The sequence below is a fragment of the Solea solea genome, chromosome 17, assembly GCF_958295425.1.
Source record: "Solea solea chromosome 17, fSolSol10.1, whole genome shotgun sequence".
NCBI lineage: Eukaryota > Metazoa > Chordata > Actinopteri > Pleuronectiformes > Soleidae > Solea > Solea solea.
In genome coordinates this window covers 19,715,804-19,728,233 of record NC_081150.1, presented here as the reverse complement: position 1 = coordinate 19,728,233, position 12,430 = coordinate 19,715,804, and the positions used below count along the sequence as shown (strand labels likewise).

The following is a 12,430-nucleotide window of genomic DNA, read 5'->3' as shown; positions in this document are numbered from 1 at the left end:
CTGAGCCTCAGGCCTGGAGTTATTCTTAGAGTGGACTGCGGCTGCTGGTATTCTGCTTTGCCTTTTTAGGCCAGAGGCGTGACCTTAACACCCCCCCACTCCACGGACACCCCCACCATGTCAACTAATCCCCCCCTTCTCCAGTACAGAGCTGCACTGGAGAGAGAGAACAAGAGAGAGAGAGATCCACATGGCTGAAATGTTGGCAGTGTAATGAAGTTAAAATGAAAATTAGCGTTGATGTCATGGCCCTGAAAATAAACCATTATACGGTGGTGTAATGTAACGCAGGTAAACGCCGACAAAAGGGCGAGGATTTCCACGAAACCACTGAAAATTGTGTGTCGATAATGCACATGTTGCAAAGGTTTGATTTTAGTCATACTAAGACAATAATTCAGTTTTCTTAATGTCATGAAAACACGTTAGTCCGAGCTAGTCTTAGTTGGACTGACAGACCTGGATAATGTGATTCATTGTCCGATTACTCATGTAATGCATGTATACGCTTAGTCAGACTATTTTCATTCACATGCTTCAACGTGTTAAGTGTCTTTGCTCAAGGACACGTATAGACTCATGGGAGCCAGGAATTGAACCCAGAACCCTTACTACTAAAACTTAAGTACATTTTTTTTAGTAATATTATTAAAAAAAGTGACCAAAGTCACTTTCTGGTAACATACTTTTACTTAAGTATCACTTTTAGGTACTTTATACTATGGAAGAGTATTAACATGTAGAAAAAACAAAGAAGCATGAATTGTGAGATTAAAGTCAGAATTCAAGATTAATCTCAAAATTCAGATTTTTTTTCTCAGAATTCCGATTCCCTGACTTTAATCTCAGAATTCTGACTTTAATCCCAGAATTCTGATTTTCTGATTCAAAACTCAGAATTCCGACTTTCTGGTTTTAATCTTAGAATTCTGACTTTAATCTCAAATGTCTGATTTTTTTCTCAGAATTCCGACTCTCTGACTTTAATCTCACAATTCCGACTTTTTGATTTTAATCTCAGAATTTTGACTTTTTTATTATCTTTCTTTTATTATTTTTTTACATGTGGCCCTAATACTCTTCCATATTATACAAGACTAAATAGACCAATGTAAATTAGTGAAATTCTGTGAAAGCGATATTTCCCACAGTCAGTGAAGGCAGCAGGAGGAGGGCGTGTCTGCTGTGGAAGAAGAAGAAGAAGAAGGAGTTGATGAAGAAGAAGAAGAAGGCTGTAGTGAGAGTGAAAGCAGCTGCTGCTCTCCACTGTGAACGATGACACATTCACGGACTTAAGCCGAGCCTCGGTCGCCTTCCAGCAGCTGGACGGGGCCTCCTCTCTCTTCACCCGCTGAATGTTAGCCGACCTGCGGGTGTCGCTGGCGGGGGAGAGGCGGGCGGACAGACGGACGGACGGAGGAGGCCGGGTTCGCAGACATGGAGTCTCGCAGATATCGCCGTTGCTGCAGTTGCTGCTGGACGGTAACGAAATATTTTCTTCCTCCGTTAAGAAAATAACGAAAAACAGACATTTGCGTTAGCTTCTGCTGTGAACGCGTTGTCCACAAAAGAATAATTATTTCGTTTTTATTTACATTTACAAGACTTGGCATGAGACATATACGATATTATCGCGATACAAGTAAATCAAGTAGATTGTGGTGAATTTGCATTTTTAGAGATTATAATCATGAAGGGAAATTGGTTAATATTTAATTTAAGTGATGCCAACATACAGTCCTGGTTCTCTAGTCATCCACAACAAACTACCGATTATTTTTCATGGATGAAATATCGTTTGTGACGAGTTGTTTGCTCCATGAAATGTTCATCTTTGTTTCCCCAAACATTGAATCGATGACATTCTCAAATGTCAGGTGTAAGTTTTGTTTTAATGACTCAAAAGTAATACTTTAGTAAATTTTTGAGCCGTATTTTAGCTTATTTAATGTGATTGTCTTTATTTTCTCTAATATACTATTGTTTTATATTGATTATTATAGTTGCAGCCCTAGATCTTATTTTGTTTTAACTAAAAATGTACTGGTATCATGTTTAGTAACATTACAGCAGTTTATATCTTTTGGAGGGTAATGCAGGAAATCAGAATACCCACTAGGGGGCCACTTTGCTGCTTTCTAACTACTACTTTCTTTTGGAAAATTAGCTTCCACTTCACATTTGATTAATAACATTAGTAAACATTTTCTCAGTCACTAGTTCCAGCTCTTCCCTAACAGAACATGATGTCAATTTTGTAAATTATGTTCACATTTAGAGAAAAATAGACGATACATTTTGGCACGTATGAGTGGACACCGGTGTGATTGACAGCCATCGTCCAATAGGAGCCTGATTACAGGTGGAACCATAGAACTAGCCAAATCACAATTCTTGAGGCCTTTTAAAATGCGATTAAAGTTAATTTAATGACAGCAAGAATCAGCAAAACACCATAAACTATAATAAATAGTTTTAAATAAGGGATGTTTTCTCTGTTGTTTGTTTTCAGGGCTGATTTCTTCTGGGTGGCGGACCACTAAAAACAGACCCTGCCCACATCACGGGGGATATTATGTCACCTCAGTACATGCCAAGAAAAAGAAAGTCTGTTCAGTCGCACCTTAAAAGTGGATTAACATGTCCAGGTACAAATATATGTATTGTTTAAATTATTACAGAAACAATGTAGTAACTGTGACTGTAAAACAAGTCATTTTCTCTCCAACAGTAGTTCAGCGAATGCCGGAAGGAGGCAGTGGATCAAACACAGCCGGATTCACTCAGGTGAGAAGCAAGTTAGATAAAATGTAGAATCCGATACAATCGCTGTAAACTGTAAAAAATGTAAATAAAAATCAGCAAAAGCATTTTAGCTGAATCATATTTGGGCAGAGATCAATATTTGTTAAACAGTTGGGAGAATTTGGTCTATGAAATGACTCGGCACAAATGTCTTCATACATTCAGAAATGGTAAAAGTGACTGAATCGGAATAATATCTGTAGATACTCGAGTTTTTGATGTGGTATCGGTCACAAAAAAAGTGGTATCGGGATAATACCAAAATAAAAGTGTTTGTTTTGATATGGAACGATAAATAGTTCACAATATAAACGTATTCACAACGCAAAATGAATGTACAATAAAGAAAAACACACTGAAATAACTCATAATCTGGTGTAAATGCTGCAAGTGCTGGAATAATATTTGTCCATTACTTTATGCTCACACACATTCCTGTAACTTGAAATTCTTTTAGAATGATGAGTCTCAAGACCGAGATGCTCTAAAGATGAAAAGAACGTACAGTCGAAAAAGGTAAGGCTCTTGTTGATCGTGATCGTACAGAATAATTAACATGCATAAAAAACAGAAAGTAAAAAAATGCAGAAGAAAGAAGAATATATTACAAACAAAAGGTCAGCCAGTGCTGTACAGAATAGTAAATGAAAGATATTTAAGTGTAATTCCCCTCAATTTGCCGATGATGTTGAATTTTCTTTAGCAGCAGGTCCATAATGTTAAATTTTAACAGTGTTTTTATCATATGTATCAGGTATGAGGACCTCCAGAGTGTTTCCATGGGAACGGTTGAATACCCGACCACCAGCTGCTCATTAGCTGATGCGGCCAATGGAGTGAACCCAGGCTCCATGGCTCCACCCACAGCGAGGCTCCCTCCCAGGCTGCTGGCGAAGGACTTGTGGCCTCGCTGTTCCGAGCCCGGCAGAGAGCAGGACCAGAGCTGGAGGGACAGAGGCCCCGGTGTCTGGGCCCCGGGTAGAGACCGAGGCCAGGATCAGGTCTGGAGCCCGGGCAGGGACCCACTAGGACATTCCTGTCAAAATCAAACATGGACCGCGGGCAGGGACAGGGGTCACGCTGGACAGGACCAGGCCTGGATGACGGGCCGGGACCAAGGTCCTGAGCAGGGCTGGGGTGCCGGCAGGGACCGAGGCCAGGATCAGGTCTGGAACACAGGCTCCAGGACTCCAGGAAGAGACCAGGTTGTGTCAGGACCGGAGCAAGTGTGGGGATCTGGACAAAACCAAGACCAAGTTTGGAGCAGCACAAGCCGGGACAGAGGACACGCATCGAGACCTGGTACATGGGACACAAAGAACCCACTTTCATTTGTTTCTCACAATTCTGTTGTCAAATATCTTCTTACTTGGTCGTCTAAAAATCAGATTTAAATCAGGTTGACATTTAATATTCATGTTCAGATACAGGGCTATTAAGTTAGGTTTTATGTGTTTTAAAGAGTTAAACATGACAAAGGTCCAGAGAGTGGAAATGGAGCAAAGTCTTCCAGTTAATAACTTTCCACAACCACCACAGGGCAGAGACTCATGTGAGTTAATGTCCTGTGTCATATTTCATGTGTTGAACCTTTTATAATCCCTGCAGCATTAGTTAATCTTATCTTCTCATTTGATAGCACTTAAAATCTTCCTAAAGTTTCTCTACAAAAAGTACAGTTTGTGCTTTTTAAGAGATGGCACATTGTCTCGACCAAATGTAGCGACTAATTTAGAACCTAATTTATCTGTGATGTTAAAACATGTTAAATTTGTCCTGGGACCTCAAAAGATTCTCCCACGATCCATCTGTGGGTCCTGCCCCAGTCTTTGTGAACCACTGGTTACATTTGCATTTGCAAAAATAGTCAAAAATATTTGTTAATTAAAGCACTTACATACGTACTATATTGCACCTTTAAGGTCACAAATAAGATTTAGAATGACTTGTTTATCTTCTCTGTAAATGTCATGGAACTGAAGTGTCAATTCTAGATCAGCGTATCAAGAGATTTCCTATTCAAACTTAACTGTATTTCACTCTTCTTTTTTTTTTGTCGTATATTTCAGTGAAATGACAAGCGGAAATGTAAATGTTTCAGGTTCAGGTGGAGCCATTGTCGGTGAAGCATCCACAGTGCCACCTAGTGAGGATCAGAAACCTCCACTATTTACCCCAAAGAAGGAGCCTCCCACGTATCCTCCAGGTCAGACACTGTTATTTTTACTACATTGTCCTATTCATTTCTATTATATTTAACCCACCCACCACACTGAGCATCTGAACACATAAGAATTGCCGATAACCACTTTAAATTAATTTTTTAAAATACGTTTTTTCGACTGTGTCACATCTGTGGTGTTAGCGGCCGAAAATGTCCACCATAGGAAATGAATTGGTGGCGTCATATTTTCTTTAAATTTATGGTCTAGTAAGTAAATATAAATAAATCAATAAATAAATAATAACAATGTTCCACCAGGAAGTCCAGAGGAGCGCTGGCAGGTCCTGATCATGGCCAAAGGCAGAGTCACGTGTCCCAAATGCAAGAGCGTGAGCAGGAAGACAGTGGACGGACTGAAAAAACACATGGAGAACTGTCGACTGGTGAGAACTCAACTCTGTAGCCTTTAAATCCTGCTCATGCGGGACGTTAAGGGGAGCGGAAACAGTGTTTTAGGGGACTGTAGAAACGCCTCCCAGAGTGGGAAAAACCTCTAAACGGCGGCCACCGCGTTTTTGCGTAGACAGTGAATACGAAGGTAACTAAAGTCAGCCTGAAAAAGATGCTTGATATCACGGGGGTGAAAAAAGTCTTGAATCGTAATAATCACTAAATATGTGGAAACAGCAAGAAATGTAAATGTATCCAGACTAGGGCTGCAACTAACCATTATTGTCGTAATCCAAGAAATTAAGAAAATAATCAGAAATCAAGAAGCTAAAACCATCAGAAATCTCTGATCTCGTTTTAATAATGACAAAAGCTTCAAATCGATTATCAAAATAGTTGACATTATGTCTCTGTTTCTGTTATTATATCAGTCTTCTTCTCTGTTTTTGGTGGAGTGTTACGTTATACCTGGTCACGTTACGTTACATCACCTGGTCACGGTAACATTTTCAGTCGTTTTGGGGGACGGAGATAGTTCCTGATACGATGCTGTGTTTACGGGGGAACTTTTGCATATTTGTTTTGTGCCGTTTCCGTGTGGATGTGGCCTAACACGTGTGTGTGTGTTTTGTTTTGCAGCAGCCCTTCACCTGTCAACACTGTGGGAAACAGCTCAAGTCTTCAACAGGGATGAAGTATCACATCATGGCCGACCACAGTCACCTGGTAAAGCTCCAGTTCCTGCCTTATTTTACACGTGATCAACGATGTCAGATTATCTGTCAGCTGAAGAACTGTCAGGACTGATAATTGATAACCTGATTAAAGCTGCAGCTAAAGATAATATTATCTTTCGTATCATATTTGATGAATCTGTCAATTATTTTCTCCATTCATTCATTCATTCATTCATTCATTCGTGGTTTAGTCATAAAATGTTCAAAAATTAGAAAAAGGTGGAAGTGATGATCCACAAACCAATTTTCGTGATATCCCAAATATTAAAACAATAATTATTATTAAATATTGGTTAAATGATCGATTATTCGATTATCAAAATAGTTGGCTATTCCTTAATAATACATTACTATTCATCATTTCACTGCTTTCCAACACAAGTATAAGAACTTATACATGTATTTATTTATTTAGAATTATATTTAATTACATAAAATATAGTACAATTGAAAAGAGAACTAATATAATAATTTTACAGGTTTGAGAAACAACTATCATAATTTTTTGACATTTTAATAAAAAATAACAGCTTAATCAGTGATGAAAATAATCAGATTTTGAAGTCACCTCATAATCATATGTTTTTAATCTTTTTACTGCTGTAAAAAGTCTCAAACTTCATATTCTGCCTTTTGTTTGTTTGTTTATTGTCGTGTGTAGCCGTCAGTGGACGACGTCAAAGACCTGGACGACCGCGTCATCAAAGACAAACTGCGTAAAATCCTGAAGAGACTGGGAAAATTAAAATGCTCTAAAGAGGTAAAAAAAAAAAAATACATTAAGAAGAGAAGACGCAGCTGTGATGACGACATGGCTGACATGTTTTCTCTCTGTGTGTGTGTCAGGGCTGCACCGCTGCGTTCACCAGTATCATGGGCTACGTTTACCACATGAAGAAGTGTGGGAAGGAGGAGTCAGAGCTGGAGAAGCTGCTGCTGAACTGCTGCCACTGTGGGAAGACGTACAGATCCAGAGCAGGTCTGGAATATCACCTGAAATCAGAGCACGCGCCCGTGAGTTGCCTGCGTTTATTCTGAAAATTCACAATGAATCAGTCTTTTATAAAGTCAACTTAAAGTGATACTATGTTACTAAGCATGTTACCAGAAAATTACTTTTTTAAATAATATTACTTAAATAAAAGTATTAAAGTGTATGACATTTACTGTACTTAAGTATTAAAAGTCATTTTCTGATGTAAAATGAACTTACATTTTAGTAAAAGTATTATTTTTGGCTCAGTGGTAGGGGGAGTTATCTTTCAACTGGAAGGTTGTGGGTTCAATTCATGGCTCTGCTCTTCTATATGTGTCCTTGAGCAAAGACACTTAACCCTGTGTGTGTGTGTGTGTCTGTCTGTCTGTCTGTCTGTCTGAGTGAGTGAGAGTAAGTGGGTGAGTGTGTATTTTAACTGGAAGGTTGTGGGTTAAATTCCTGCCTCTGCTCGTCTGCATGTGTCCTTGAGAAAGACACTTAACCCCATGTTGCAGCATGTGAATGGGTGACTGTGTGAACACTGTAGTGTAAAGCAGCTCATCAAGACTAGAAAAGCTAAACTAAATACAGACCATAATACCAACTCTCCTTATTCGGATTTTATTTGGTAGTAACGAGTAACAAAGAGAGTAAAAGCTAAGCGTTGTGAGAAATATAAATAAACAAAGTAAAGTAGAGATCGTGAATTTTGTACTGAAGTACAGAAACAAAATATTTGTTACAACCCTGTTTATTAATCCACAGATTAACATCAACAGCATTTACACCTAGGACGAGCCCAATAATCTCAAAGCCAAATCCATAACAATACTGAACTCACGACATGTTTAACATAATCATTGCTTTTAACAGGCGCCAATAAAGAGCGAGGAAGACGAGTCTCTGGAGGCTGAGAGGGAGGCTAACCCGGAGCGTACGGCGAGCGGCCGGGTGCAGCGAGCATCCGCGCAGGTGGCCAACTTCCACCTGGCGGAGATCGCCAACAACGACTTACCTAAAGACTGGCCCAAGAGGAAGTTTCAGTCGGACCTGGTGCCCGACGTCCAAAAGGCAAGAGGAGGTTTAAGTTTGTTTGGAGATTAAATGCCTTTCGTGTTGTGGTTACTGTGTACTTTTGTTTGTGTATTTTTTGGTACATGTAAGCTTTTGTACTTTGGTTTGTAGTTGAAATACGCACGGCCCGGTCTTCCTGCCTTCAGTCAGGAGGTGCTGAGGAAGTGGAAGAACGAGGTGAAGCTGCAGAGGAAAGTCCACTGTCCCAACCAGGTAGAAACAAGAAGACACTTTAATTTCTTAACTTATTCATCATTTAAATTGAACCCATCTGTCTTGGATCTGTTGTGCTTCTGGTATTATGATTATCACTTTTTAATGCTACAAAAATACTTTTTGGACACTTATTTTGTCGTGTTTTTTTTCTTGATATTTCTAAATGTAACTTGTTTGCCTTCCATATATTGTTTTGAAGCCCAGTTTTTCATAAATCCACACCATCATGTCTGTGTTTTCTCAGGGTTGTGGCAGCACGTACACCAGTGTGTCTGGACTGAAGGCTCATCTGGGACTCTGTACACGGGTCAGTCAGTCAGTCAGTCAGTCAGTCCGTCCAGTAAATGACCAAAAATCAACAAGAAGACATAGATGATCAACTTATCACATGATTCTGTCTCCTTACATGATCCTTGTGTGTTGCTGATGATTTGACTCTGATTTTTTTCATCTCAGGGTGATTTTGAAGCGGGAAAATACAGATGTCTCATCTGCAATAAAGAGTTTAACTCAGAGAGTGGAGTGAAGTATCACATCAACTCCGTCCATTCACAGGTAAAAGCATTGGTAGCTTTGTCTTTTGTGTTACTGTATTGTCACTGCAACTCAACATGTGGACACTTGATGCTAAAGGCCTGGTTGAACATGTTAACTAAAGACTAGAGATAAAATGGGTAATGTTAACCGTGTAGCGTCTTCAGATTAGAGACAAATTTTCTAGATATTGACCGGAAATCACGTTGGCCATTTCCTGGAGATTCTCCAGCCAACATCGTTCGTCTGTTTCTCAGGATGACGTCCGAATTAGCCCATGCTAGGACACTAACGAGAAGTACTCGGCGAGGAAATGGGTGTGTGTGTGTGTGTGCCCCACCTGGTCATGCCAGGCTCCACCCCCTTATCAAGAAGACCTCTGGAGATCGTCCTGCTGTTGAGTACACGTCTCAAAAAAAACCAATCAATTCGAAGATCGTGAAGTAAACCTTGCTGATGCTCGTACTGATTCGGATGTTTTTGCAACGCTACAGCAGCAAATGCTGTGATATAGTATTGAGACATAAACGTCACCCAAGGTGCAGTGCGGAATAAGTGTGATAAATTCTGTGTAGGTTATGGTCATAATTCAGAATAAGCTTATCATGCAATAGGTTTCTTATTGTGGCCTTGTTGATCATTAGGATGTAGAAGGATGTAGTTTCTTTGCTAACTAGCTCTGACCCTCTCTGTGTCTCCAGGACTGGTTTGTGACGAACAAAAAGGCCTACAAGAAGTTTGAGAAGTTCCTCAAAAACCAGCCAAAGGAGTTTGTCCATAACGTGGACAAGCAGGTCGTGGATCAGTATCACCATCATCACCACCACCACCATCTCCAGCAGCAGCAGCAGCAAGACCTCCATCATCACCACCATCACCACCATCATCATCTGCTCCAGTACCAGCCCATTCAACATCCTCTGCAGCCTCTGCATCACCTACAGCACCAGACCCAACACCAGTTTCTCCACCAGGATCACCAGAACCTCCCTCCTCCTCCACAGCAGGACACGGAGCTCCACTTCACCCCACTGGAGCCTCCTCCGGGACCACTGTGGGTGGACATGGACCGTAGGGGAGCCCAGCTGGAGATGGAAATGGCCGATGTAGACAAAGCTGGAGTGGACGGCAGCGACACGAGGAACGAGGAGAAGTTGAAGGCTGATGTGAAGAGGAAGGAGTGCTTTGTTTTCGCTGGCAGCAGTAGTCATAATAACAGCAGCGGCTTGTTCAGTGAATCGGAGGTGGAGCAGCAGGACAGACAGAGACAGATTGACCAGTGGAACCTGAAACGACCGGGCACCATGGAGCACCACCCTGTGGACGGGAAGGGGCAACGCAGCACTTAGAAAAGAGGACGAGATGCCTTCAGAAAGTGTTGCTGAAGGTCCACGTGAAATTTAAACGTCCTTCCACTGGATTTACAGGTAAGAGACCGCACTGAAGTTTTGGTCTTGTGACGTTTCGGCAGCTGAGGGAAGTTTTTAATCACAGTTTGGTTGGAAAATCGTTTGTTTTTTTGTTCATTTCAAACCAATTGTCACTGACAATGATGCAGGTGAGGTTTGATGAAGGAAAATGAAAATGCTTCTAACTCGAAGGGGGAGTGGATTTCTTTCCCCTTCTGTTCAGTCTTCATAGAACAATAGTCGACCAATAGCATGTAGCTATAATGTTTACTTACTCTACTATAGTGGCGTGTCGTCAAAATGGATGGTTGTCACTGTTGTTTGTAGATGATGATGTTATTTTTTACTAACTTTTTTATTCTATTAATGAATTAATGAATGTATTTTTTCTGTTTGCACCAGTTTAAACCAGTTTTCCTCAAAAAAAAGACAAACTGACCCTTTAATCTGTGAATCTGTAACACACTGTGTTTAAAAAAGTAAAGAAGAAACGATTCCCTGTTTATGGTTTTGTTAAAAGTGCTTTATTCACTACAGGGCTGCAAATAACCATTATTTTAATCTGTTTTTCTAAATAACTGATGAGTTGTTTGGTCCAGAAAAAAATGTCAGAAAACCTGGAAATGATGACGTTCTGAAAATAAAATTAATAATTCTTTAATGATTTCTTCATTTCATGGAGCAAAGAAACCAGAAAATATTCACTTTTGAGAAGCAGAAACATCACAGAAGTTGTTGTAATTATATTAAAAATAAATATATATATATACTCAAACTGATTAATTGATTAATCAATGATCAAAACAGTTTAATTTAGTGATTTAGTTTGTTTGTTGCAGTCTTAATCAAGTATTTTATAAAGAGAGAAAACCTGTGAGTTTATGGGAAGTATTTCAAAAAAAGCACCTTTTTTCCTTTTTTTTAAGTCTTCAATTATATAAACTTTATTATTATAAGTTTATGGCATTTAATACTTTAAAATCAAGCAATATATATCGACTAAACCATTATAACCACAAATGTAGGGAAAAAGTCTATAAATAAATGAGTTCTTTAAAGAGCGTTTTTTTTTTCCCTGACCGCTAACGAGAATCACTGTGTTTTTGTTTTTCTAACGTTGTTGTTGTTGAAATACTTCTCATGAACAAAAAATGCTTTGGACCAAATCTTTATCATCGCGTATGCACTTTTGAAATGTTTGATCGTAGAAAATCATCATAATTTATCTTCCCTGAGTTTGTTTTGAGTTTATTTTATGTCGGGACGCACGGTATTGGACTTTGGACAATGCAACGAATATAACAATGAGTTTGTTGCTTTAAAATCCACATTTTAAAGTTCTTTGAATTTACTGTTACTGTTACATAATATTAAAAAGATACAAAACAAATCAATGACTACAGTGATTAAAACCACACTTTTCTACTCCAATGATGACCTAAAGTGGAATAATGAATGTTTTTTCTTATGTATTTGTGCCTCATCAAATATCATTATTATCCATATAGTATATAATCTATTGGTCAGATTTAGATGAACTCTGTTTCCTTGTAGCCTTGTACCATTTGTAAACATAGTAGAGAAAACATCATTTTTTTTACTAAAGTGAAAAACAGTTGTAGTCGTGTCATGTTTAAAGAAAAAAAAAAACAATCTGTCAACTAAATGTTATTTTTTTAGAAGTTATGTGCTGCTATTTCATATGAGCAGCAGTGTTCTAACAATAACATAATTAAAGGTTTGATTCATGTTCATTTTGTGGCTCCGTGTTGTCTCCTTCACGTAAACTCGCGCATTATCAACGACTCCGAAGTGTCTGGTCTAAACTTAGAATTTGTATTTCTGCTCCTGGTCTCACCCTTCTGTCTCTACCTCACCTCCCTCTTGTCCTTTCTCTCCCCACTTTCTGTCCCCCATTGTTCCCTTTCACCACAACCTGTCTAGGCAGATGGCCACACATCTTTGAGTCTGGTTCTGTCAGAGGTGTGAATTGTGGTTGTTTCTCTGCTCTCTATAATGTTGTCTATCTACAGAGCCTTGAGATAATGGATGTTGTGATTTGGCG

At 39.3% G+C, this 12,430-nt stretch overlaps 1 protein-coding gene across 2 annotated transcripts; it reads left to right on the top strand.

Moving 5' to 3' along the window:
• The first annotated feature begins 1,175 nt into the window (after positions 1 to 1,175).
• znf512 (zinc finger protein 512) lies at positions 1,176 to 12,095 on the top strand. Of its 2 annotated transcripts, XM_058614337.1 has the most exons (15): positions 1,176 to 1,482; positions 2,513 to 2,648; positions 2,732 to 2,787; positions 3,263 to 3,321; positions 3,560 to 4,107; positions 4,907 to 5,011; positions 5,288 to 5,412; positions 6,059 to 6,145; positions 6,818 to 6,916; positions 7,003 to 7,170; positions 8,006 to 8,203; positions 8,318 to 8,419; positions 8,667 to 8,729; positions 8,879 to 8,977; positions 9,658 to 12,095. In XM_058614337.1, exons 2-15 carry the CDS (start codon positions 2,576 to 2,578, stop codon positions 10,303 to 10,305), a joined length of 2,430 nt encoding a protein of 809 aa, XP_058470320.1. In that variant the 5' UTR covers positions 1,176 to 1,482; positions 2,513 to 2,575; the 3' UTR covers positions 10,306 to 12,095. The 2 variants fall into 2 exon arrangements, with proteins under 2 accessions (XP_058470320.1, XP_058470321.1); XM_058614338.1 differs by lacking the exons at positions 1,176 to 1,482; positions 3,263 to 3,321 and having other exon boundaries at positions 2,633 to 2,648.
• Positions 12,096 to 12,430: the final 335 nt, after the last annotated feature.